This window comes from Carassius gibelio, chromosome B3, assembly GCF_023724105.1.
Source record: "Carassius gibelio isolate Cgi1373 ecotype wild population from Czech Republic chromosome B3, carGib1.2-hapl.c, whole genome shotgun sequence".
In the NCBI taxonomy this organism is placed as follows: domain Eukaryota; kingdom Metazoa; phylum Chordata; class Actinopteri; order Cypriniformes; family Cyprinidae; genus Carassius; species Carassius gibelio.
The window spans coordinates 21,413,817-21,441,697 of record NC_068398.1 but is presented as its reverse complement, the minus strand read 5'-3'; the positions used below and the strand labels follow the sequence as shown (position 1 = coordinate 21,441,697).

The window sequence follows — 27,881 nt, the reverse complement described above, 5'->3', positions numbered from 1 at the left end:
TCATCAGTATAGTCATGAGGTTGATCTTTAGACATAATAAATGTTCTCTCAGGTAATGTTAGAAATTGTTTAGGGATCTTTCTAAACTAGTACATGAGCAGATCAATTACTAATTTAACCGGTATACAAATAAAACCAGAAACTAATGCTGTGGATACTAACAGAAATAACTTCAAATTGCATTTGTTGTAGAAATCAATGAATACAATTATTACATTATGGGCACTTCAGTTATAAACTCCCAAGATAGTGTATAGAAAGTTTGTGAATGATTCATTAAAAGGAATCAACTCATAAGAGTCATTTGTTTGTGACTGGAGCTACACTGTTTGTGCTTTGTTTTTGATTTCCTAAAATCGTAAATCTGACCACACTGGTTCCTTTTAGCTTGAGATCATTAACCAAGACCCAGATCCAGACCAAGATGTTTTGTTAGCAGTTATTCATTAATTTTGTACCCATAACAGTAGGCTGTTAGTTTATTAAAAAAAAAAAATGTTGTATTAGTTACACTTGAAACACATTTGAGCCTGACTCTAAACATGTAGACATGCTTTCAGGTTTTGTTTGTATAACACTGTATGTGACAAGTCTTTGTGCTTTGGAAGCATGTATGTGGCGACATGCGAAGGGCATTTGTCGACATTAACACAGGCTGGTGTGGGTCGACATGTTAATGTTAGTGAGGCCCCTGCTTTCAGACTTGACAATGTTGTGAAACCTGTCAAAATGGTTAAAATGACACGTTCTCTCATTTGTTTTTAGACAACCTGAACCGAACTGTCCTCAACCGCATCTGTATTTTGATCAGTCGGGAGGCTATCGGCTCCAAAAAGACTTTTACCTTTGGCGAAGAAAGAGATATAAAGAAGAAGTGAAGTAAATGTCATAAGAGATTAGCTTCGTGCACATTACACAGAGGTTAGTCGGCCAAACAGAGCGAGGAAGCGACCAGAGAGAGAGCGAGAGGAACACAGAGTAGAGAGTGATTTGTCAGCAGAGTGAAGGAGAGAGTACTAGCGCTGTAGGCTAACGAAACTAAAGTGAGCAAATTCTAAATGTGCGGCCACGAATATGATAGTTTCAAATGCTGATGCTGGATTTCAGCCTGCTCTCAATTTCAGGGCATCATGTGGTTTGTTTCGATAGGTTTCCGAATAGCTGTGCGACCCAGGGGCCAGTGGGGCTGGCGTCTCTGAAACGACCATGGATTAGCATCGAAAGACCTTCCATGTCTGGATCAGAGAGAAATGAATAGCCACATAAAAACTGAGTTATTCCCCAGACTATATATGGAGTATGTGAGGATGGAGATATTTGTAATTGTAGATGTTGTATTTATGGAAATGGATTCACATTATCGAAACAGAGAGAGGCATAGGAGACGAGAGGGCATTAGACCACTCGTTTACACTTTTCTCATGTGTTGTTTATGAAACGGACTTTTAGATATCCGAGTCTTCTCCGTGCTAATTTAATACGACCACATTAAACTCAGTCCAGCTCTGACCATCTCTGTCTGCCTCTCTTTCTGTCTCCTACGAAAGACCGTGTATGCCTCTCTCAGTTTTAAAAATAAAAAATAAAATTAATTTGTGACATATAAAGTCACAACTGCAAAGAAAAACTGTTAGACCGTGTGATTATAAAATTGTAATTTAGCCTATTTATTTATCAGTTTGTTTGTTTGTTTGTTTTGAAGAGGAGGAAACAGGCGTGCAAAAGGGCTTCCATATTATTTTTTATCCATCGATGTCCCTTTCAGTGAAAAAATATGTAAAAATATTAATATATATAAGTATAAATAAGAAATATTATAACATCATTAATATTTGGAATATAAATTTTTTTTGTTTCTTTTTAGTCAATTTTATGTGAATATGTATATAGCTAGATAATTTTTATTTGAATTCTGCTTTAGCTTTTAATACTTCATCTTAAACTTATTTGAGTTAGTGGCCGAGGCAACATTTCTAATGTTTGATTATGTTTTTAGGTTTTTCATAATATATATTTTTAATTTTGTTTAAATTTTACTTAATTGAAATACTAGAATGATTGTAATAGTTTTAGTTAACAATCACAACGCTGCTGCTGTGGAGGTGGTTAAGTCTACACTACATCTCATCTGCATTAGGCTACACTGGCCTCCAGTTGACTTCTTACCTCACCTACACTTTTAGACCGTGTGTGTTTGTGTTGCGTGTGAGTGAGTGAGTGTCTGTTAGTGTTTAGCACCGTGACTGTGTGTAGCAGTGACAGAGACCAAGTCTGGCAAGATGGAGAGAGTGCTGACGACTGGAAACCAGAGAAGTGCCAACATCTGAGTTGAGCAGTAGATCAGGAGCCCTTAGAGAATATAGGTAGAAAAAATATCATTAGGAAAAGTCAATATAACACAGTGTTATTTTATTTTTATTTATATACTATTGTAGTATTTAATAATATTTTTAAATATAATTTATTTTCATATTTTTCAGTTTTTGTTTAAACGAAAAGCTTTAGTAATTTTTTTATGTGCTTTTTTTTCTTCTTTTTTTCAGTTTGAAATCTAGTCATTTTAATACTTAAACTTATTTCATTTTTCTGCAAAGGATTAATTTTTATTTTTTAATAATTAATTAATAATTAATTTTTTAATTTTTATATGATTTGTATATTTTATTTCAGCTTTATTTAAAAAAAAAATGTTTTGTTGTTTGTTTGTTTTTTTGTTTTTTGCTTAAAAATAATAACAGTAACATCACATCAGTAACATTTTAAAACACATTTTAATACATTGCTTTTGCAAAACATAAATGAGTGCGTTAGATGCTCAAATCACTGCCAGATTTCTCCTTTTAGCTTAACCGGCAAGATTGTCTTGATTTACCAAGGATATAAAAGATGATTAATAGATGTTTACTTGAGCTCAACAGATGAGAGCGCGAGGATCATATTGGTTTCCATAGTGACACATGCACAGCATTGCAGTGGTGTAAGTGATGGATTTAAGAGGACAGGGCCATTTTAATGAAAAGCTGACTGGGGCCTCCACCTCAGCAAAGATTTTTAAAGTACATTTTAGCCAAGCAAATTAACACTGCCAGGCCAATTCATCAGTAAGGTGAGAGTTGCTCAGAGCATTTCTCAGTAGAGTTGTTACAGGTCCCTGTTTGTGTACAGTCGTGACCTTCAGCTGTCTGGTGAACCTGCTGCTCTGTCCTTTTTCGGGAGGACATCTTAGCCAGCTCCTTAGATCCTGAGGCAGGGGAAGCATTTATAAATTGCTGGATCGCCACATCCCACTCCTCCTCTGGGACGAGGAGATATACCAGAAGTGCCTGAGCCCCATTAACATATTGCAATCTGAAAGACAAACCTAATCAAAAATAGAGGTGTCGGTACATCGGTATGCAAGCAGATCACGCAACCTGACCCTCAGGGCCGAGGCCAGGTGCGGTGTCTCATATCCTTAACACTAAATAGTGAAGGTCTGACCACTGCTTTCAGGTCCAGAGTCAATTTGAGGCCAAGACTGCGACTAGGAAGGTGACGGTCACACGATGTAGCAAAGCTGTCTACACCTTCAGAGGAGAGGCTCGGATGCCTGCTCTCCTAAATACTCTCAGGCCTTTCTCCATATGCTGATTTAATTTTTTTACATGAAGCCTTGAAAATAGGTTAGGCCATCTCATAAGTGTTTTTATGAGGATTTATGTGGATATTTAATCTGTTTATACATTTATTTATTGTTCTGAGTCATGCAACATTTTACACCTTTTACCTGCTCTGTTTCATGATTTACACATGTGTATATGCTGTATAGTTTACATTTCTGAACATTTCTTCTTCTGTTCATGTAATAACCCAGTGAGATGTTTCTATGCACAAGGAGTCTGACCACAGCTAATATGCTGTTGAAATATGCTTCAAGTATTTTGGAGACGTTGTCACAGTTCTTCTGGATTTTGTTTGTTTCTTCATGTGATTTCAGATGGACTGGTTGAGGGTGAGATCAGATGTCTGTTGTCAGACTCCTTGTGAATACAAAAATCTCAATGCATTATTACAATTAATGGCAAAGGAATGTAAACTGATATTTCCTATTGAGAAATAATTGGTTTGAAACCTTTTTTTGATGATGAAAATATGAATGGCCTGAGACGTTTGTACAGTACTGAACAAAACTAATAGTACGAAACAGTTTTAACTTCATTACTTTAACGTGACCCCTTTTGAATACTGTCTTTATAAATGTAAATTGTTTCAGGTGCCAAGGGAGCGAAGGTGGAAGCTCCACCTGCTGGTTTGTATTTGTATCTCTTTATTCTACTAAATGTTTATAATCTGTTTGATGACATTAATAATTTAATAGCAGTCAGACTCACTCTCAGCATGTTTTTTTTTTTTTTTTTTCACAGATAAGCCTTCCGAAGGTGGGTCACCTGCTCTGAATCTTGTGATGAACGCCATTTGTCTTCATTCAGTCTGTCAAGGGTTCAAGTGGTAGCTTTGCTTCTACGGATGAGCTTTGCGTATGTGTGTGTGTGTGTGTGTGTGTTATGGTGGTTAGTCTGCACTATAAGGCGTTAGGATTGAGTGAGCGCTGTGCTATACATTAATTTAAAATGTTCTAATTAATCTTAAAATATAGCAAATGCATGAATCATACCTGAAACCAACTAGTACTGAACCTAAAGGCATTTTTACATATTGACACATATGCAGTATATTGCTTAGATGAACAATATTATAATTATCAATCACAATGGCATAATGCAAGTTTTTTGGACAGTTTTTGTTGTGTTTTTATCCCTCATGTGCTCCGTGACCTAGTTTTCCCTCATGTTTGATTGTGTCATTTGGTTCAGATGTGTCTTGTTATTTGTCCCATCGTCCCACGTATTTAAGCCCTAGTCTGTGCAGTCTGTGTTTGTCCGGTCTACTACGTCCTTACGTGTGATTCTGTCTGTTCTGGCCTGGATTTACCCTTGAGTGGGTTTATTAAAGACTATTTGCATTTATTTTCATCTTCTTTGCGTTGATCTCACCGTAGCGGTTCAGGTTGACTTAACTGCTTTTATAAATAGAAGTCGCAATAATACATTTGAACTTAGCTATGCATTTATGCAGAACAACATTTATATACTATTCTGTGTCTAGATAATACAGTTTACATAAATTACAGTATATTGTTTCTGCTCACATAAATAACATTAAAGCCTAGTTAACTCACTGCCGAAGATGCGTGACAAACAAAAGCCCAGCATATACTTTGATATAGAAGATAACTTATTATCGCTGTGCTGCATGCATTTAAAAACATTTTTTATTACAGTTTCTTTGAAAATATAGAGTCATTTTCCATTTGCTGTGGGAGATTCTATTATTGGCAAATGTGAAAATGTGAGTCTGCGGTAAAACACCGTTCTAAAAAGACCTTTTATTTAATCTTGAAAAACAAAATGAAGTTTTTCAGCAATGTTTAAGTGCCACTTCTTAAGTGCATAATCTATAAATATATATTTGTATGTGTGTTTATATGCATTTACTGGTGTATGTATGCATTTCTTTGAACAACGTGCACTGAAGCTGATCGTGGCTTTGATTATGATCATGTAGTTTAATCCAACAGTGAACACTAAGAATGTGCATACGTGTTTGCAGTTCTTGGTTCATTTTGTCATAAAGTAGGTGTCATAAAATGAATACTGTACTGAGGTACAATTTGTTCCCTCTGCAGGAGAGTTTGCTAGCCTAGGGTGAAGGGTGAGACATGTGTAATGTGGTGTCAACACGTGCACTTCTTCATCAGATGTGCTTAGAATTCACATTTCATTGTGGATTTGTGAATTTATGTTAACATTCTACAGTGACCCCTTACAGTAAATGTCATTGCATTATACAAATAACTATCAAATCATGTTTATTCAAAACTGCTGAGTGATATTGTTTGACAGGTATGCTGCTATTCTTTTATTTGTCCAGGTTTGTTGACACTTTCTCTCCAGCTCTAGTTTCCAGAAACAAGACACTGGGGCGTTTTATTATAATGTTGGTGTTTAACCCATCTCTCTGTACGTGCTGCGTTAACCTCATTATGCTTCCATTGTTTCTTTAAATTTAGATGATGAGGGCCGCGACGGTAAGGGAAAGAAACACTCATTTTGGCTCGCCGTGTGTGTGTGTGCTTATTTGTCAATGTGCAAGTTGCTTTCCTGTGACTGGTGCATGTAACCAAATGTCAGTTACTGTCTCTGTCGGTGGTCCGCAGGTCTGTCACAGGGGTTCTGACTGGCCAAATCAAGACCAACCAGCAAACAAGTGGTTTGAAATCTGAGACTGCTTTGGCAAATGCCAGCAAGTCTGTTTTCATTCACGTTAGTTCACTGGTCACTTAACAGTGCTCTCCTTTTTAAAGGCCATATTATTTTTTGAGAATTACTATGACAGAAAACAGTCTCGCTGTCTATTCAAATTAAGTTTCACCAAAGCAACTAGATAAAGAGTATGTCATATTTTAGCCCTTACAGGTGCTGAAAGTGATTTTAGGCAAACAAAAAAGCACTCGAAAAAAATCCATATTATCTGACAGATATTACTAGAAAGCATTAACATTTTTATGTTCTTCTGTCATTTTTATTATTAGTTAATATTTCAACATGTAGATTATTCTTTAATATTTCTATTCAGCTATGTTAATGTTATAAAAAAAAAAAAAATATATATATATATATATATATATATATATATATATATATATATTAAATTATGTAACCACCATCTGAATACAAATTTAATTTACCACCATTGACTGACATGCAAAGTTAATTTATAAAATAGTATATTATATTATACATTAGATGTTTGTTTTATATACTAAGTTGAAGTGGAGATGCTAGTTAATAGCTATCTCCCTGTAGACTATGAAGACTTTTGGTTTTGAAAAGAGGAGGCATGTCTAATTACATAAGGTTAGCAGTTCCTTAAAGGTTAGCAGTGACTAAAATTGTTTCCAGCACCTTAAATTATCCTTTCATTTGTACTTTAGGGTCAAATATGTTAACTGGAGAAAATTTGGATATATACCTTATTTATTAGTTTGTGTATATATCAAGGAGTTTGCATAAACCAAAAGATATTTTATTTCATCCTCTGGCCATTTTACAAAATATAATTTATTTACATACAATACTGTTCCATTCAGACTAATTTGGTTGGATTAACATGACCTATTTACCATGACAGGCATCATCTTGATGTCTTGCAACCGTGTTTTATTTTAACTTCTTGGAATCTTTTTTCGAAATGCGGTGACCGTTTAAGAAGCCAAGGTTATGCAGTATACTGATACTTTTGAAGTGGTTGTCACTCTGAAAGTTTCACCATTGGAAATATGTGGATCTGTGTATGAGATCCAGCACTGAAGTGTGTGAGTGTGAGGGTCAGGACATTTAGCAACATGAGATTAGGACACCCAGAACTGGACAAGCATTTTCACAGTGTACATGTTTAGTGGCTGACATTAGTGTTAGAGCAACTGTCTTATCTGGGTTATGTGTATCTGGGTAAATCATCTTCAGAAAATAGGACGGGTGGTTCTAAGGCTATATAGGAGAGCCTTATGCAAAACTATTTTTAATGTAAGCCAAACTATGCATTGCACCGTGACGTTTCATTCTTGTTCAGTTGATCAAATTAACTTGCATAAACATAAAACAGAGTGAAGCTTTTGTTCTCTGGTTTTATGGAAATGCATGACATTGTCTGGGCCTAATCCCACCACAGGTAGTACAAGTAAGGCTTGTTATATTGTCTGTTTCATATTTACTGTGACTTTTATTTACTTTCATATTTACTGTGAAGGATATGTTCTCTGATTCAGAACGTGAGATGGAACATAATGCAAAAAAATAGTTTAGCCATCAAAGCCATCCATTTAACTCAATTGTAACCAGAATCAACAACATCAACAAAAACACCCACCCATCAGTACCACTATGATTATGATGGATAGTGGAGAATGTAACTTAATTAATGGCTATGCACTTTCTTCATTCTGAAAAACTGAAGGACAGTAGGACGTCAGTTTCTACATTTATGTGTGTTAGTATGTACAGTATGTGTGTACATGAATGCCTCCTAAAAGGAGCCAAAGAGCCATAATGCCATGCCATATATAACTTCCTAATGGTTTCCTTCAATCTGTTTTCTCTCTTTTTCTTTGATACAGAATTGCCTGAGGATGGTAAGACACACAAATCCTTTAGCATGTATTGTCTATGACATATACATGAAAAAAAATATATTTTATCTGTCATGCAAAAGGAAATTGTGTACATGTCTTTCACATCCCAGTGCAGATCCTAATGTGATAGTTCACACAAAACATATAATTCTGTCATCATTTTCTCACCCTCAGAAAATAACTTTGTTCCACAGAAAAAAGAAAGTATATTTCGGAAAGACACGAAGGTGAACAAAAGAAATGACAGAATTGTTATTTTTGGGTGAACTGTCAGTTTATGGATCTGGAAGGGTTGAAAGGTGAGCGTCAATAGTTGTTTGTTTTGTTAGATGGTGCTAAATGTTTTTTTAAAGGGAAGCTTTACCCCAGGCTGCTTACATGTCAATATGGATAGCAAGTATTCATGAATGATTCACTGTTTTCAGCATCTTTTCAGTCCTGGTTGACTATAGCCTGTCTTAGTGTCCATTAATGTGGGCTTTCAGCAGTTCATATCAGTTTACATTGTTTCTCTGACTCTGCCGGTAGAACATGTCCCAGGAGAAGAGCCTCAGATGTCTCAGATAAGTGGGCTGCTTGTGGAGAAGCCTCAGAGTGTCACTGCCGTTAAAGGTGAGATTCTGAACTGTCCGTAGTTGCACTTCTGAATTCACTCCAAGATTTGTGTGCTGTATAATCCCTTTCCATGCTCCTAGTCTGCACATTAATGGTGTTTTTCTAGAGACTGCTTCTGCAGGTTCAGTTGTTACGCCAGTAGGGGATGACTGTCCTTCTAACTGAGTTGTTGAATTATTCTCTTAGTCAATTTATTCAGAACACTTATTCATTTAAGAATGATAAGGTGACTGCATTTATGAATGAGTCGTTGAATCATTTACTTAACCATTTAGTTCAAAACACTGATTAGTTCAGGGATGAAGCAAGCGCTTGTCATTGTGGGTGGGTCATTGTTTAAAGCTGCTGTAAGGAACTTTTGACGCTCTAGCGGTTAATAAACAGAACTGCTTGCGTCTTGCGGAAGAACATCGTAGCCGGAGCTACTTCTCTCTGCTTATGTCTATGAAGAATCACAACGGTACTGGGTTACTCCGCCGCGGTACCCCCGAAGCAATCTAAAATAGTCCGAATATAAACACTTATTATAGGTGCACCTAGTGATTCAGGACAAGCTAAAAACACGGTTTGGAAAATGGATTTATGGTGTACTTGCTTATTATATAAATTTTTCTACATTTTGAACACAAACAAAGTTACGGACCGCAGCTCTGATTGGTTGTTTCTTACCGGGAGCGGATGACTTTCTGCAAATGGCAATAGGACCACTGGGAGGAGCCAGAGGAGCTTGATTTTTTCACAGATTATCTGTCTCATATTCTACTGTCAAGACATAATGACAGGTTTAATAAATATGTAAAAAATATTTTTTTTACAAAAGTTCCCTACAGCACCTTTAATTCGTTCAATTGATTTGCTTCAATGCACTGCTTTTTTCAGGAATGAAACAAGCTAATTTAATTTTTTTTTAAACTAATCATAAACAGCAAACAACAGTAAACACACAGTAAACATAAACAAAAGTTAGTTCTGGAAACAAACGCCACTATTGTGTGTTGCTTGTGTCTGTAATGTAACTTCTTATTTATTGAACTGTAAGTAATCAAAAGATGTTAAATCACTGTGCTCAATCAATACCTTGGGTGTGTAGATCAATGAAATTACGTTAAAATCATAATGGCTTCAAATAGAAAATGCAGGATCCTCACTCACTTGTATATTTCTTAATGATTTATGGGTTTATTTATTTTTAATTATAGTAAAAGCACAAATGGATCATTCTGTTCTTTTTGTATAATAAAAAGTCTAGAAATCATTAAGACGTGTACAAGTGAGGGCAGATCCTATAATTTTTCACATGAACTGTGAGAATACAAGCAATATCAGAAACACAATTGTGCTAGGAATATGCTATATTCATAACAATAGCACTCTTTTATTTTGTGATGTTGCTTAACTCATAAATATATACTCATAAATCATGGCATATCGAAATAATGGCATACATGTTTATTCATGTCTTTGTATTTGTAACAGGGAAAAATGTCACATTTGTGGCTAAGGTGGACTCCTCTCAGATGCTGAGGAAGCCTACCATGAAGTGGCTGAAGGGGAAATGGATGGATCTGGGCAGCAAGGCTGGAAAACACCTCCAATTCAAAGAAACCTATGATAGGAACACTAAGGTGTGTGAAGAACCGTGCGTTTTAATTGAGATTTGTTCAGCACAGATCAGAGTTCATACTGATGTTTCTTGATGGCAGATATACACCTATGAGATGACCATTGTTAAGGTTGTGGATGGAGATGCAGGAGGTTATCGTTGTGAGGTCACGTCCAAAGACAAGTGTGACAGCTGCACTTTTGAAATCTCCGTCGAAGGTAGGACAATTAAAAGAACATTTGACATATTCTGATGTACAAATTGATTCACAAGCTCTCGTCTTATCACTGAATCAGGCTAATAATTAGAGTTTGAAACACCTGATGTACCTCATTTATAATGCATATAATGTAGTTTTCAGATGAATAAAGTCAGTTAACACACTGGGTATGTGTGTGTGCACAATTTACTCTAAGTCTACAGCTGATTCATTATTCAGTAGGTATTTAGCTGATTAGATCCTCTCCTGTTAGTTTCGCAGCACTTAGTAAATCACCACTACACATTTATTGGCTTTGACGGTAATCAGATTGTGGAGCAAATCAAATACACACAGTTTCACATCATCATCATCATCATGTTTTTCATCTTCTCCTTCAGCCGCTGAAGAGACACAACAAACAAACATCTTGGAGGCGTTCAAACGATCGTAAGTTTGTTTGTGTGTCGGTGTCTCTGACTCATTAGTAACTGATAGATGTCTTGATTTCACCTTGTTTTAACACACTCCAAAGATGTTTATCTCTGTTTGGAGGGATTTTTATTTTTTATTGTCAGTGTGACTTTATGTTTAGATACGGCTTTAGGTGTGCATAAAGTTGGTCGACAGTGATTTTGCCAAGTAAGACATGTTCCTGGATCAACATCATTTGATGATCCTGGATCAACATCATTGTCCAAATATATAGACTTAACCCAATCCCTACCCCTAAACCTAACCCTTACCATAATTTATTCCTAAAATCAGTGGGAAATGATAACTGATTAACAAGGGTGCAGAAGCACCTACCCCTGATTGTAAGCTTAAAACAGATATTTCTTGAAAAGTTATATCTCAATTCTGATTGGTTAATGGGAATGTTGTTCCAGGATCAACAAGGATGTTGATCCAGGAACATGCTGTACTCGGTGAAATCACAGTTGCCGCATAAAGTTAGTGCTCATGCTCCTCGTGGTCATACAAGCAAGATTGTATGATACTCTTGCATATCACTGGAGGAGTCTGTTGCCAGAAGCTGCTCCACTGAGCAGTAATAACCTCATGGACTGATTGAGAGATGTTTTTCCTCGCGTCTGAGAGTTTGACTCCAGGTCCAGCTCCGGGAAGTCTTTGTTTAGCCCTAGGACTGAGCCAGGCTCCTTGATCTACTCCTTGAAACTTTATTCATAAGAATGTATAACAGTAAGCGTCTGCTATGTGAGTTTATAGAAAGCTATATAGTAAACAGTTTTGATTAAAAACATGATGCACTCCTAATGATTTATTTTCCCTTTTCTTTTTAATGACCTTCTATCATCTGTAGGGGAGATGCGGGAGAGGATGCAGGTGAACTGGACTTCAGTGGTTTACTCAAGAAAAGGTTTGGAAGATGTTCTACACCCTCCATGTTTTTTCTCGTCTCAGTCTGGGGTCTGAGAAATTGGGATGAGTCAAATTACTCAAATATGCATGCATTTTTAATGATACAACAGAGCAGCCTCGTTAATATCAGCATACTCAGTTATGAGTAAGTCATAGAAACTTATTAATAGAATTTGAAGGAAGCACAACATGACGTGGGGTCCCTAGAACTCAACATAAAAACAGGCAACCAAATATGACGATTAACCATATTTTTGGATTCCATGTGCCTCAGAGAGAGGAAGCAGAAGGATGAGCCTGAGATAGATGTGGATGTGTGGGAGATCCTGAAAAATGCCAAGCCATGTGACTATGAGAAGATCGCCTTTGAGTACGGCATCACTGATCTCAGGGGCATGCTCAAAAGACTTAAGAAGATGAAGAAAGTGGAGCCCAAAAAGAGCGATGGTGAGGCACATGACAGATGTACCAAGTCATAGTTCCTCACACACAAACACATGCATATGAAGGATTCAAATATAACCGTAATATGTAATTTTGTTAATAAACCAAGCAAAATAGATTTAAACAAAAATTGGTGGGCGAGTATTGTAATGGACTGAGTATGTTTGTGCTGTTTCTGTTTTAAGCTTTCCTAAAGAAGTTGGATCCTGCTTATTCTGTGGAGAAAGGAAAGAAAATACAGCTTAGTGTGGAGCTGGCTGACCCCAACGCTCAAGTCAAATGGCTGAAAAATGGACAGGAGATCAAACCTTCAGCCAAGTATGACGCTTTGTATTTGTGTTTAAAAGCACTGCAATAAATGGTTTTACATAGCACTTGAGAGGTGCACTGGTCATCACTGATGACCCCTATTGATGGTTGATGCTCGATGCCTTACATGAGGTTTGTGTTGAATTTCTCTCTTTCTGTTAGATATATCTTTGAGAGTGTGGGTGGTATCCGTAAGCTCACTATTAACAAGTGCACCCTCGCTGATGATGCCGCGTATGAATGTGTGGTAGGAGAGGAGAAGAGTTTCACTGAGGTCTTTGTCCAAGGTACACTTTCATTATCACCATCTTTATCATCATCAACATCAGTGGCATCATTAGCACGCAGCCCTTTTTGTAATTCCATTCGTTCGTTCTGCTTATCTGTCACTGTCCTGTCTGTGCCTGAGTGCTAGCCATCTGCCTATTGATTATTTTAAAACTCTGTCTATGCTGTCCGTGCTTTTTACGTTTTTTTTTATTTTTTTATCTGTCTCTTGTTTAAATTCTTGTACCTTTTTTGTCTTATTTATTCATGGATATGTGGCATCATAGCTGCCATCAGCCCCAGAAGCTCTTCTGAACTTTGATGAAAATGTTGCTCCTTCTAAAGTGTTTGATTGTATTAACCACTTATTGGTGTGTTTATATGAACAGAACCACCTGTCACCATCACTAAGATGTTGGATGACGTCCATGTGGTGGTTGGGGAGAAGGTGGAGTTTGAGGTTGAAGTGTCTGATGAGGGAGCCAATGTGAAATGGTGAGATACTGCACCAAGCAGGCAACACTTATCTTATATGTTTATGTCAAAAAACACAAAATCCTATTAGCCTATAATAAATGCAACATTTAGTTTCAGATTATGAATCTTTCTCTGTCATTACCTCTCTCTGTTTAAATGACTAATGTGGCTGAGCACTATCTGTGACTGCTTGTGCTTTTCTGCATTTCTGCTCATGTTCAAACAAGCAGATGGAAAAATGTCCAGTCTTATACTCTTCATGATTTTTTTTTTTTTTTGATTTGAGGTTTTAGGATATACTTTAATTTACATGCTAAATAAATGATAAAAGCTCTAGTAGGATCAATTGTCACTATACAGCTACAATATCATACCTATCTGTCTTTGAAGATTGTTTTCTGCTGTATCAAAGGCCTGGACACACTAGCTTTTCTCTTGCTCTACATCTTTTCATCCTGTTTTTTCTCTTTGTACACACCTCACTCTTTTTTATTTTATCTTCAGTAAGCTTGGCACAGATTGCCTTCCTCAGTTTCCTATGGACATTATTTCCATCTTTGTCCCTCTCTGTCTCGCTCTCCGTCTGTCTCACTTCATCTCTCTCAGGATGAAGGATGGAGTGGAACTGAGCCGAGATGGAAAGTATCGCTTTAAGAAAGATGGGACAAAGCACTGGCTCATCATCAATGAGGCAACCACAGAGGACATTGGGACATACCATGTATTCACTAGTGGAGGGGAGTCCAAGGGAGAACTGGAAGTGGAAGGTACCTAGTTTGATAAAGTAAAATGACAATTCTCCCTTCTTGGTCTTTCCACCATTTGGCTGATATTTCAATTATGTTTCTGTATTTATTTTTAAGATTAATGGACTCATTGTCCTTCTTTCTCTTCTTTTTTTCTCTATGATAGAGAAGGAACTGGAGGTTTTGCAGAGTATAGCTGATCTGACACTGAAGGCAGCAGAACAGGCTGTCTTTAAGTGTGAAGTGTCAGATGAGAAAGTGACTGGCAAGTGGTTTAAAGATGGGGTGGAGGTCATTCCCAGCAACCGCATCAAAATGACACACATTGGCAGGTATAGCGGTCCACTTACAGCCACCTTTATCGATTCATGCATAAGCAGGATCACCTCGTCCTTGATCTCACCAATATTACTCTATTCCAGGACACTAAAATCGATTAGTCATCAGTATCCATTATGCTCTTTCTTGTTGAAAGAACTGTAGTCTTTCAGTAGTGTATTCATCGCTTTTGGGGTAAAAAATAAAGTAGCATACACTTCTTATGTTGTGGTAACATTTTTAATCCTGGTATCCCAGGACTCACAAACTGGTGATAGATGATGTGAAGCCTGAAGATGCAGGAGATTATACCTTCGTACCAGATGGTTATGCTCTTTCTATTTCTGCCAAACTCAACTTCTTGGGTAAGAGAGTTTTTTTCCTTTCTTTTTTTAAATCAAATTTTAAATGTCAGCATTCACCAAGCTTTATAATCTTGTACCCACAGAGATCAAGATTGATTATGTTCCTCGTCAAGGTAAACGTCTTAACCTGCATCGACAAACCTAATAATATAGTTTACGTAAGGGTAACATATTTTTAATTACGTAATTCTTTCTTTCATCATGCAGAACCACCAAAAATCCACCTGGACACGACTGGCACCTTTGTCAACAAAAACACCATTATCGTCGTTGCAGGAAACAAGCTCCGGTTTGACGTTGACATTACAGGGGATCCCCCTCCCACTGTGTGCTGGAGAAAAGGAGATACAGTGAGAGCTTGCTGGCAAATTGTCACATATTCTCATCTTATATAAAGCCAACAACACAAATGGGCTTTTTCATATATCAGATTTAGTGAGAAAATGTTGTATTTCAAATTGTGTCTCTACCACCCTACCAAGTCAACCAGCTTACTCATGCTGTGGACCCCAGTGATTACGATTTTGCTAGACCCACACAAAACCAGCACTGAAATTAATGCTGGTCTTTCCAGCAGGAAAATATTCTCAAATATAACTTAGGATATGGAAATCAGCTTGCTTGAAAACATGACGTTTGTATGATGCAGGAGCTCTCTGAAGCTGAAGGGCGCGTGAGAGTGGAGTCCAGGAAGAACCTGAGCTGCTTTGTGATTGAAGGGGCAGAGAGATCCGATGAGGGCCTCTATCATATCACTGTAACCAACCCAGCAGGAGAGGACAAGGCTGATGTCATGGTTAAGATTGTTGGTGAGTTTATGCATGTTAAGCATCTGCAGCAGTCTCTTTCTGTGCTCATTAGCTGCTTTGTCAAATCTCTTCATTACAACTCTTCACCCTGGAACTTTTTCTGTGCTGTGTTCAGATGTGCCTGATCCACCTGAGAATGTGAAATGCACTGGAGTGGGTGAGGACAGTGCTTCTGTCCAGTGGGATCCACCCACATTTGATGGGGGAGTTCCAGTGAAAGGTAAAACAGATCCTCACCATTTGTGTATGCCTCCAACTTGACATGCAATATTACATCGTTGCAAATATTTTGTCAGTATGTCCCAGCATTGCTTTTTTTTTTTTACATACCCAGAAAATATTTAAATGTTATGAATTGTATTGATACATGTGTGGGGAACCACTTACACTTTTGGTATACTTCCAAGGCTACCTAATGGAGAGGAAGAAGAAGGGCTCGTCCAGATGGACAAAGCTGAACTTTGACATTTATGAGTCCACAACATACGAGGCTAAGAAGATGATTGAGGGTGTGTTATATGAGATGAGGGTATTTGCTGTTAATGGGATTGGCATGTCCCAGCCAAGTGCCAGCTCCAAACCCTTCATGCCCATTGGTAAGTTCCTCATCGGACTGTCTTGCTACTTTTATTTATTGCTTTTTAACTTCATTTAATATATTTCAATTCATTCAGCATTCCTTCTCTTGGTTTTCCTGCTCCTTCACAGCACCAACTAGTGAACCCACACGCCTGATGGTAGACGATGTTACAGATGGTACCTGTGCTCTAAAATGGCTTCCCCCCGAGAGAATTGGAGCCGGTGGCATCGATGGGTATATCATTGAATATTGCGTTGAGGGAGGTGAGACACACGGTGGACTTTGCTATTGAGCTGACATAGAGTACCGTCTCAGTAAAGTAATAGTTTTTGATCATTTTTTGACATGTTTACATATGTTGTTGGTGTGCCGCTCTCTTTGCTCCTGGTGGAAATCACAGCCAGTGAGTGGGTGCAGGCCAACGAGACCCCTGTTGAGAAGAATAATTACAGGGTCAGAGGTCTGCCCGTTGGAGAGAAGATGCTGTTCAGGGTGACAGCTGTGAACATCGCTGGTCGTAGCCCTCCGGCTGTGTTGGCGCAAGCTGTTACCATTCGGGAGATTGTTGGTGCGACTTGCACACATGCATACTTGCACACAAACAGCATACAACAGGAATCAAAAATTGGTGTTTGTGGAGTTTAGTCCATTTCAAACTCCTAAAAAGTGGCAAAATTAACCTTAAGCCAAAATATATGCATTTAAAAGCTATAGTCTCTGTCTTAAAAAAAAAAAATGGGATAAATATAGCTTAAAACAACACTGGACCTCACTTACTTCCATTGTATGGACATTTTCCCACAAATCTCCTTGAAATATTAGAATAAAAATGTCCTGACAATGGATTGGATTTCTGGACCCTGGATTTTCTCCCAAATAGGCCCACCAAAACTATGAACAGTTACTACTATCTCACAATATTACAGCAGTTCTGTCGCATTTATGCCAAATAACATCACAAGACCCATGGTGACCCTGCTGACAAAAACAATAGAAACATCACAGAAATTATACAGACCATCAACTTTTAACAATTAAAACAATTAAATAACTTGTAGTGTGTTTTTTTTTTGGGACATTACATTAGGATTTAGTGGTTTTAACAAAATCCACCAACAGAAGGCAACCAATTACCAGTAGACACCAACAGCCACCATTACAGTTTCCATTAAAACCAATACAATTTCATTATAACCAGTAAAACCATTACAGATTATGTGATGGTTTCTATTTTAATTTATTTTTTTCAGTGGGGACTGAAATAAATGTATAGTTGTATGAACTAAAATACTTTAAATCTATAGAAAAAGAGCAGAATGCAAAATGTATAACATGACAATGAGCATAAACCTAGAATCTATAAACCTTTGAGTATTTACATCTCTCTCTCTTTCTGTGTGCACTGAAAAAAGTCTAACATTGCTGTTATTCGTTTAATGTGTATTTTGTCGTTGAAATAGCTTAAAATTATTGTTTTTTTCATTTAAACTAAACGTTTTAGTTTATATTTATGGTTGAATCCATTTTTTTTACATGGATACAATATGATTTGCAGCGGGACATTAAACTGAATTTATTCATTTGATCAAAGCAATTTTATTAAATTAAGCATGGTTTGCACATGCGCATTGCTGAGTTGGAGTTCCGCTCTCTGACCACCTGACCTGTTTATTTAAAGAATTTAAAACAAAAAAAACGTCCGTTACAGTTGAACTGTGTGTTAAGCGGCGGCTGCAGTAACTTACACTTCAACAGACCCCTCCAGGCTGGCTGAGAGACACAGAAGAACTACGAGCAACCCTGAAGAAGGTAAAATAATCAACTTTGTATACCCTTAATGTTTATTTATTTTTTTCTTTCAATTAACGTTTTACCTGACTGGCCTTGACTCGTAATTTCAGCATTCACGCTCGATAGTATGTAACTATCACTAGGATATCACTATTATTTCTAAATGCATAATTATGCTAGACATTTTTTTCCCGCTGAATTTCTGACACTTGAAATGCAGTAGTAAATCCCCAGGTTCAAGCTTCAAACTTCATGGATGCAAACAGCGCGCTTTTCGACACCTCCCGCTTTTTTCGCGTCAGTCTGCATGACTTGTGTGAATCGTGCAGTTCTGAGAGGTTCTGATTATAATTTCACAAAGTCATCTGAAGTCATTCCATAGCTTAATCTGAGGGACAGAATTATATTTAGATCATTAAATTACAGTTTACGGAAACTCGTCTTCCCTCTCCCTGCGGCTGTCAATCATTCTCCATTTTATATTCAAACCGCGCGCCTCGTCCGTTACAGCAGGATCGAGCAGGATACACGGTAAAACTCTCTCCAATATGATATATTCACATTATGATGCTTGATCTGTAGATAAAGGGCTGTGGATTTGCATAAAATGATTATTTTGTTGGAGTTTTATGCTGTTTTAAAAACGACTCGCCACCGTGTGTCTGTTAGATCACACATTACAAGAACTATGAATTGGCATCAAACCAACAATAAATGGAATTTAAAACCGTGAAGAAACAAATGATCGATAAACTGTTTGACAGATATACACGAGGATTTGTGCGCTCGACATTTAATCGCTTTGTGCCGTGATCGAATCGTTCGATTTAAACGGTTCTTCTTAGTGAACCGTTTGAACCAGTTCACCAAATCGAACTGAATCGTTTGAAACGATTCACGTCTCCAATAAGCATTAATCCACAAATGACTTAAGCTGTTAACTTTTTTAATGTGGCTGACACTCCCTCTGAGTTCAAACAAACCAATATCACAGTGTAATTCATTTACTCAAACAGTACACTGACTGAACTGCTGTGAAGAGAGAATTGAAGATGAACGCCGAGCCAGATTACAAACGAACACGCCCACTGCTGGAGCGGTTCTCTTTTCTCGAGTCAAGAACCAGTTGCATCAGTTTTCCGATCAGCAGTACGTACACTGAACCGAGAATCGTTTCTGTCGGACACGTCCGATTTGATAACCGATGAGCTGATGATACTGCGCATGCATGATTCAGCGTGAAGCAGACTGACACACAGAGCGTCTGAACCGAACTGGTTCTTTTGTTATTGATTCTGACCTGGCGAAACGTAAGTTTATTTCATAACAAATACATTGCAATAAATTATGTATAGTAAGTGGATTACGATTTCAGCCCTTATAACATCTAATTTATTTACTTTATATCTTCAAGACTTAAATCCTCATGCACATTATTGCTGTTACTGTATTCGGTGTGTTGTTGCAAAACTTAATTGTAAACTTTCCATGATTATGAGGTTTTTAACTGACTAAAGTTATGATTACGGACTTTATATTTGATAGACTTCTCTAATGACGTCAATACGTTGAGCGTAAAAGAACAGATGGACTGGGTTGTTTTTTTTTTTTGACTTAGGTCTCTGCAGAGCAAAAGTGGGCATTTATCACCTTGTGAGTGTTTTCAAACTGCTGGGTGTTTCTAAATCATGCAATTAAAATGATCACCCTTACCCAACCCCTCCCCTAAACCTAACATCACTATGACATTAGCCAATCAGGTATCATGGTGTAAAAACACCCTGATTTGGTAACTCCCATTACATCCCTGCAGAGACCTATGCTGTTTTTTTTTTTCAACCGTTTTATTGAATCGAACTGCCCAAAATACTTTTTGACTCCATTTTACATGTGTTTGCATCCCTGAAACTCTGAAACTTGACTAATGGTAATGGTTACTTATGCTATCAATAGCTAAAGGTCCTATGTGATCTTTTATTTACACTCCTAATTATCTTGTGTTCAGTATTTATCAGCCATAATATTACAAGGCGCAGCTATTTGTATCTGGTAATGTTAGTTTGCTACACTATTAACAGCATTTACATGTGGTAGAAATTTACCAAAATTTTAGCCAGCTTTCCTAAAATCATAAAATAAAGTATAAATCTATTAATGTTAAATGTTGGGTATTCTTAATTTGTGTATGATGTTAGTAGTTAACACACTTTGATGGCTGAAACTTAAATCATGTTTTCTCTTTCAGCTTCAGGGAAGCAGCCACCAATCAGCTGTTCCTGCTGTGCAAATTATTTGGAATCTCCTGCCAGTGATCATTGCTTGTGGTAAGTTCTATTTCCAATGTCATGAGGACGTTTGTGATAATTAGGCATCCTAAAGTGTAAAATTTTCTCTCATCTGGGAAGTTGTCTACCAGATCTACTAAGTAAAACTAGATCATCACTTTTAATTTAGTCACATCCCTTGTAATGAACATTTTATTATTTTGATTTGCTAATCAAATGTTTTGTTTTGAAAGTTTAGATTGTATAAGAGCTTGGCACATTATGATCTAACATGAAATCGGGAGATTTTCTGAAATTATAACATATTTTCTTTCTTTTTTTGTGCAGGATAATGAGGTTGAAGAACTGGAGCAGACAACCATGGCGATCTTTATCACTGGGAAAGAGGATCCTCTCCATCCACCTAAAGACATTAAAATTGTTGTCGAAGGAAAAGAGGTCCTGAACGAGTTGCCATCGGTTGCTGGGCTCATATATACACTAAACCTAAAATATCCAAAAAGGCTACAGTTCACCTTTGAATTTGTGCAAAAGGTCCTGATGGAGCTTGATGGAATAAAGATGACCCCAAAAGTCACTAGACTGACCACCCAGCTGTACAGGGATTAATTGTATAATTCCATAATTGTTACATTTTATTGTGTTTTTACAGCCAAGACTTTAGATCCTTTTAATAAAAAGGTTGTACTAACAAGGCTGCATTTTCACTGCAGCATTTACAAATGTGGCTGCCCAAGTTCGATGGCTACCAGGTACAAAGGTTGAATAAGGCCAAGTCTTATGAACAACTGAAGAGACTGATTGCAGTGTTTCAAGTATTTCTGCTGTCAATCTTCATACATTTGAAGCAAATGTTCAATGTTGTGAGTTTATTGAACAATAAATGTGTTCTAAAGGAAAAGTGTTCTGAGTAGTCATTGATTAAAATGTATTGAAATCATTAATTAAATAAAATAATTAATTTAATCGGACCTATAAAAATTAGTTTGTTCCAAACTAAAATAATTAATTTAATTTAACCTATACATATTAGTTTAGTTGGTTTGTTCTAATTTAAAAAAATTAGTTTGTTCCAACCTAAAATAATTAGATTGATCAACCTTTAAAAAGTGGTTTGCATGGATTTAAAATTTTCAAGTTAAACTAAATTAAATTATTTACATTGAGTCAATGTCAAATGTTTCGTGTGATTGATTACTTCAATTTTTTTAAGTTGATACAAGGTTTTTATTTTTTCAGTGTGTGTGTGTGTGTGTGTGTCATGTTAATCAGACTTATCACCTTTTAGGAGATTTAATTAACTCTATTTTCTAACTCAATAGGCCTACAGTATCTCTCAAAAGTAACCCATTGTAGAATCGCGGCTGTCTCTGAATGAACTGAATATTCATGTCAGACAATGTGAAGTAATAAATAGCAGTGAACATTCAGACTAGGGGTGTCCTGGGATTTTAATATAGTGCTCATGGGCTTTATGCTCTATAGCAGGGATGGGCAACTTTGATAGTAATGAGGGCCAGTGTTTTTTTTTCTCCTTTATACCAAGGGGCCAGATTACTAATCTAAATTAACATACTTTTACATTGTCTTACTCAATTTCCTTTTTATTGAAGGAAATTAAAGTATAATTAATGCAATTTATTTAGAAAGATTTTATTAACTATCAACTTGTGCAGTTAAGATAATTGAGAAGGGACACTTTGTTGTCAGTTGACAGCAGTATATCACCCCAACACATAAACATCTCAATTTCATTGTCTGGCAATTTGCAACAAACAAATGTACAGAGGTCCTATTTTTATTACAGAACATTCTCAAAACAACATAAGAGGACAGATATATTTTTAAGTAAATAAATAGTTACTCCAAATGGTACCATAAAATAACTGGGTAGCTGAAGGATTTTTTCTGTCCCCAAATTTAAGACCTCTAATAATTGAGACTTTACATCATTTTAGAGTTTACATGGCCAGTCCGCCCCTGCCCCCATGTCATCCAAAACTATTTTTTAAGTTGAAGAAATTACAGCTTTTCAGAAAATGCTCCAGGATTTTTCTCTATATAGTGGGCGGTCAACAGGTTGAAAGTCCAAACTGAAAATCCAAGCCGAGAAATAAGGGGCTTATCTAGAGATACGATCTCTCATTAAAAAAAGAAAAAAGAAAAAAAGATATACCTTTTTTATTTATTTTTTTTACCACAAATGCTCATCTTGCACTAGCTCAACCTCACGCATTACGTAGTCACATTACAAAGGTTACGCATTACACCCACTGGCCGCCATTGAATTCTACTATCTGGAGAAAAATCTTAAACAAAAACTCTAAAACTTCATTTCTTTTCGACTAAAAAAGAAAGACATGAACATCTTGGATGACATGGGGGTGAGTAAATTTTCAGGATTTTTTTTATTCTGGAAGTGAGAATCCTTTAAGTGATGAGAGAATGTTCAGTTTTGTGTGAACTATCCCTTTAACTACTCAATGCAGATTTGACACAACACACTGAATGCACTGAACATGAAGTATATAAACACCCCACTGTTGTCATTTCAGCACGTTTTCTTCTGTCTTTTTCCTCTCTCAAACTCCTCTCAGAGCGACCCAAAATCCGCCTCCCTCGGCAGCTTAGGACTAAGTACATCAAACGAGTGGGTGAGAAGGTCAACCTTGTCATTCCCTTCCAGGTCAGTCATGCACGTACAGTCTTCTGCTCTGTACTTGTGTAGCACTACTTTTCCATTCAGTCGCTGCTCTTTGCAGCACTTCAAATTATCGACTTACACCATGTCAACTGCTCACAGGGCAAACCGCGTCCGGTAGTGACCTGGCTCAAAGATGGTGAACCTCTAGACACCAAGCTGGTGAATATCCGCACAAGTGATGTGGACACTATCCTGTTCATCAGGCAGGCGGCCAGAGAGCACTCTGGCCAGTACATCCTTTCCGTGCGGATTGAGAACATGGAGGACAAAGTCACTCTCGAGATCCAGATTGTAGGTTAGTGTCAACAAACTGATTTGTTAATGTTTTAATAGGGGTGTGCACAACAACATAATTTCAAATTCAAGAGATAAAAAAGCATGGGTTGCTTTTGAGTTAATAATTGAGTTATTATGACTAACAAGTCACAAGCATTCACCTGACCTTGGTTGCACACACATCTTGGGGGGCCTTTATGTAAGACGTCTTCTTAGTACTGTGCAACCAATTAGAACAGAATATTAGGATTTTGTGACTTTTTTTTTTTTTAAATATTTTTTTCCTTTTTATCATTTTGTTTTGATAAGAGCATTAGGGCAGAAACGGCAAGTGTGGAACAGGGCAAAAAAAAAAAAACTGAATAAGACTTGAGCTCCCCAAAGTGCTGTTGTGTGATACGTTGGAGCACTGCCCACAAGGCTGTGTCTCTGTGAAATGTTTTTTCCAACTTGACATGCAATCATAAAAATACATCGCTCGTAGCAGGATGCTCAAAAAGCTGATGCGATGGCTGAAGACATCCGTCACAATGAGTACGGATGTACTGGCAATGCTTTAATGGTAACGTAAAGGTGAATTTAAATACGCAGATAGTTTTACCTTGCTAACAGTCTAGAAAATAGATGTGGGGGAAAAAATAAAGTTGTGTTTAAGGGTGTTGAAAATGCTGCACATTCATTTGTGGAGATCACTCACATCAACATTATAGACATCAACATATAGGGCTATAAATACAGTGATGTCAGAAAATTAAAGGATTAAACTGCACAGTTCAAAAGGTTCATTTCCCTGCGACGTGGAGTGTGAGTCAGGTTAATTTCGTTAACCCGTGGAAAGTGTTTGAGGATCACTTTGAAAAGTGACGCTGGATTTCCAACTCCTAAACTGTCAGAAAGGTTTCATATTAAACACTTACACTTTCACTAAAATCAAGGATGTCATAGGTCAGTTCGGTTGCAGGGATTATTTTGCGGGGTGTTGTTTGGATTATTCCTGGTGTTGAACGGGATTAGGATAGGATTAGGGGACACTCACTCTGTGTTCCCGCTGGGAGGTAAGCTAATGAGAGTGCAAAAACCCTTCAGATGAGCCAGACAGCCATTTAGTCACAGTTTGCTGCCAGCATCCCAGCAGCCTGCCCAGGATTAATGCCAACCGCTCCTAGCCGCAAACTCCAACTCTCTCGCTTTCAATCTTTTTATTTCGCTTGATCTCACTATCCTTACCTCGCGCTCATGTGCTTAGCCTCTTTTTTTTAATCTCCCTCATTTTCTCCTTCTTTTATTTTAGCACTCCTCTGCTCACTAACTTGTAGCTTCTTCTCCGTTTAGCGCACCTTAATTAGTCTCATGGTTAAAATTAGGACTGGTGTCAAGCTCTACAACAGTAATACCTACAGTCCTTTTTTTCTTTCCCTTTCCTTCCCGTTCTCACAGACAAGCCTGGGCCTCCAATTGCTGTCACTGTAACTGATGTTTGGGGCTTCAATGCTGCGTTGGAGTGGAAGCCTCCAAAAGATAATGGCAACTGTGAGATCACTGGCTATACCATCCAAAAGGCTGACTTGAAAACCAAGGTAAACCAACTACAGTACTGTACCAACAGTATGTGACCACCCTTTTAATTGTAATGCCATTACAGAAGTTTGAGTGTTTCCAACAGTTTTTAGATGATTGTTTTCTCTCCTGCACAAAGTTAGCATAAAGACTTGTGAATCTTGAACTTGTAGTCAAGTGTGAGAAAACTTGACTAACCTACACCAAATATTTCTGGCCGTTATATACTTCAGTTCAACAAATCCACACACCTGAATGCTTGTATGTAGTCTATGTTATGGATAGATAATTAATACCCTATATCTTGAAAAATATGATACATTATATGTAAAAAATTAAATTTCTTGCCAATTTATATTGTACAAATATTTATTTTATTTAATAATATTTATTTATTTTATATATATATAGTGTTCTTATTTTATATTAAGTTATATATATATATATATATATATATATATATATATATATATATATATATATATATATATATTAATTTGAAGTATTTTTAAAAAGAAACAGCACAGAAAAACCTAGCACATCAACTTTAGGTCATATCATAAACAATGGTGAATGGAGAAAGGTTTGTGTCTAGGTTTTGTACAAGGCCAATAACACCAGATGCTATTTGCGTTTGGGTGTTTAACTAAAAATCTGTCTTTGGCTCATTCACCTGTTAGGAGTGGTTCACGGTTCTTGAACACAATCGCAGACCTAGTTGTACCGTGTCTGATCTGGTGATGGGGAACGAGTACACCTTCCGTGTGTTCAGCGAGAACCTCTGTGGCATGAGTGATGACGCTGGCATCAGCAAAAACACAGCTGTCATCGCCAAAACAGGTCCCTACATACTGGTGGTTTAAAAATGCATCTGAATGTTGTTTTACATGATGATTATTGCCCAAGTGCCTCTGCTGAAGCAATACTTGTAATGTGCAATCGCTTTTCCAATCTCTTTCTCTTAGGTCTTCAACAAAAACAGCAACCCTACAAGGAAAAAGATATGTGCAGCTCTCCTAAGTTCATCACACCTCTCATGGACAGGTCTGTTATCGCAGGTTACAGTGCTGCCATCAGCTGTGCTGTTCGTGGACATCCGAAAGTAAGTGTTATTACAGTGCCTGACTATATAAACCCATTCACCCATGCATTCGCTTTTAAGCCCATTAAGCAACAATGCACTCTCTTTCTCATTCTCTTTTGTTCTCTTCCCAGCCAAAGATAATATGGATGAAAAATAAGATGATTATTGGCGAGGATCCAAAGTATCTCATGCAAAATAACCAGGGTGTGCTGACTTTAAACATCCGTAAACCAAGCTTGTTTGATGGAGGGAAGTATACATGCAAAGCCGTCAATGCCCTTGGAGAAGATGAAGTGGAGTGCAAGCTGGAGGTCCGAGGTATGACCAAAAATCTCCATCATCTCCAGTGTGTAACAATGTTTAGGGATGCACAATATATCTGTACCTTGGATTTTTAATCGTGCATTCTCATTTCATCTATTTTTATATTCAAATTAAATCACATTGACCTTTCATATTGATGCCTAAACTCACTTGTAGCTTTTAAAATGACTGAGTCAACCCTCTGTATTATTTTCTAATGTAATATTGTTTTTCTTAAGTCATAACAGAAAAGGAGGAGGCGAAGAAGTAAACAAAGCCATGAAGAGACACTAAAGACGGCTGTCAGATGGCATCGTTTCAGAAAGCAATTAAAAAATAGAATTATTGATGTAGAATGAAATTGTCATTATGCTGTCTATGCATTTTTACAATTGACTCTTTACAAAAAGTACTGTGGTGATATCAGATAATAACATTGTACTCAGTGATATCCCTTGCTCGTTTATCATGTTATTTACTTGGTATTTTTTAAAGCATCAAACAGCTATATGGTGATACAGTAATACATCTGGCTAATATAGCAGAATTAAGTAGCTTTTCTCTCTTTCTCTGACGGTGTGTCAAATTAAAAAGCCTGAAATAAAAGCACATTAAAAACAAACAAATGTGTTGGTTTCATAGTAAGCCGTCGTAGACGTTGTCCTATATGTTTGTGAACAAAATGATATCATTCATCCCCATGTCTGCTAGCTGTTCAGGGAGAGTTAGAGAATCAGGGTCTCATTAGCATATCCCACTAGAGACTCATTTACGCACCCATCAACACTGCCCCAATTAGCTCTCTCCCACGTCATTACTGAGCAAACCAATTACGGCTAATTTACACACCGGTAAAACAAACACACAGCGCGGCTCCGCCGGGAGAAGCGGCAGCCCGAGGTGCACTCGCCCGGGGCAGGACGGTCAGGACGGGGTGCGACAGAAGGTGGGCTTGAGAAATTGACTAAAATCGAGAAAATAGTTATTTTAGCAACATAAAGAAATGTAGTGTCATTTTTTAAGTAATCACCAGGTACGTTATTATACGTGTAGTTAAGCGGAGACCGTTTGGCAGTTTGTGAACTAACCACTGAGCTGTCGAAGAGCGGGCAAACAAACAAAAGCTTCTCGAGCTGACCAGCAGATAGCGCACCTAACTTACTCAACAATAGCTCCAGGACATTCACATGATTCCAGCTGTAATGAAGTTCAGTTTAACCTTTACTTACATCTGAACCTTTTCTTTGTCGAGAATGTATGATAAGAAACTCTAAAGACATGCACTGTGTGGAAATATGTGCAGTATTAACCTGTGGAAAACGAGGTGGGTGCTTTTTTGGGCAGACAACAATTTAAAGGCAAATGCACATGTAACTTGTTAATACACATTAAAGATTTTCAATTGAATTGTATTGTTTCTATATGCTAACAATATTTTAGGGCCAAGTTGGCCAATCCTTCTATGCCAAACCCTCACACAAATATTCAGCTTTCCATTAAGATATTATGCAGTGTTTATTAAGCATTATTTCACTT

At 37.3% G+C, this 27,881-nt stretch overlaps 1 protein-coding gene and 1 long non-coding RNA gene across 4 annotated transcripts in view; both read left to right on the top strand.

Moving 5' to 3' along the window:
- LOC127952481 (myosin-binding protein C, fast-type-like) overlaps positions 1-26,971 on the top strand; it is a 34,171-nt gene extending 7,200 nt beyond the window's left edge. The window contains exons 2-31 of one of the 3 annotated variants that reach the window (XM_052550956.1): positions 4,253-4,288; positions 4,404-4,418; positions 6,110-6,127; positions 8,216-8,230; positions 8,759-8,842; positions 10,322-10,470; positions 10,549-10,666; positions 11,049-11,097; positions 11,972-12,028; positions 12,305-12,477; positions 12,660-12,792; positions 12,946-13,070; positions 13,440-13,545; positions 14,134-14,294; positions 14,440-14,605; positions 14,850-14,956; positions 15,040-15,069; positions 15,164-15,306; positions 15,606-15,765; positions 15,881-15,985; positions 16,173-16,361; positions 16,474-16,608; positions 16,746-16,913; positions 23,019-23,107; positions 23,225-23,420; positions 24,839-24,978; positions 25,639-25,798; positions 25,924-26,060; positions 26,174-26,360; positions 26,585-26,971. In XM_052550956.1, the coding sequence (XP_052406916.1) occupies positions 4,253-4,288; positions 4,404-4,418; positions 6,110-6,127; positions 8,216-8,230; positions 8,759-8,842; positions 10,322-10,470; positions 10,549-10,666; positions 11,049-11,097; positions 11,972-12,028; positions 12,305-12,477; positions 12,660-12,792; positions 12,946-13,070; positions 13,440-13,545; positions 14,134-14,294; positions 14,440-14,605; positions 14,850-14,956; positions 15,040-15,069; positions 15,164-15,306; positions 15,606-15,765; positions 15,881-15,985; positions 16,173-16,361; positions 16,474-16,608; positions 16,746-16,913; positions 23,019-23,107; positions 23,225-23,420; positions 24,839-24,978; positions 25,639-25,798; positions 25,924-26,060; positions 26,174-26,360; positions 26,585-26,616 (3,383 nt within the window). In that variant the 3' untranslated portion in view covers positions 26,617-26,971. The remainder of the gene's footprint in view (positions 1-4,252; positions 4,289-4,403; positions 4,419-6,109; positions 6,128-8,215; positions 8,231-8,758; positions 8,843-10,321; positions 10,471-10,548; positions 10,667-11,048; positions 11,098-11,971; positions 12,029-12,304; positions 12,478-12,659; positions 12,793-12,945; positions 13,071-13,439; positions 13,546-14,133; positions 14,295-14,439; positions 14,606-14,849; positions 14,957-15,039; positions 15,070-15,163; positions 15,307-15,605; positions 15,766-15,880; positions 15,986-16,172; positions 16,362-16,473; positions 16,609-16,745; positions 16,914-23,018; positions 23,108-23,224; positions 23,421-24,838; positions 24,979-25,638; positions 25,799-25,923; positions 26,061-26,173; positions 26,361-26,584) is intronic. The other 2 variants (XM_052550958.1, XM_052550959.1) reach the window with 2 other exon arrangements.
- On the top strand, positions 18,013-21,300 carry LOC127953693 (uncharacterized). Its single transcript, XR_008153316.1, has 3 exons — positions 18,013-18,154; positions 20,382-20,460; positions 20,749-21,300. It is a non-coding gene; the product is annotated as an uncharacterized LOC127953693 (long non-coding RNA).
- Positions 26,972-27,881: the final 910 nt, after the last annotated feature.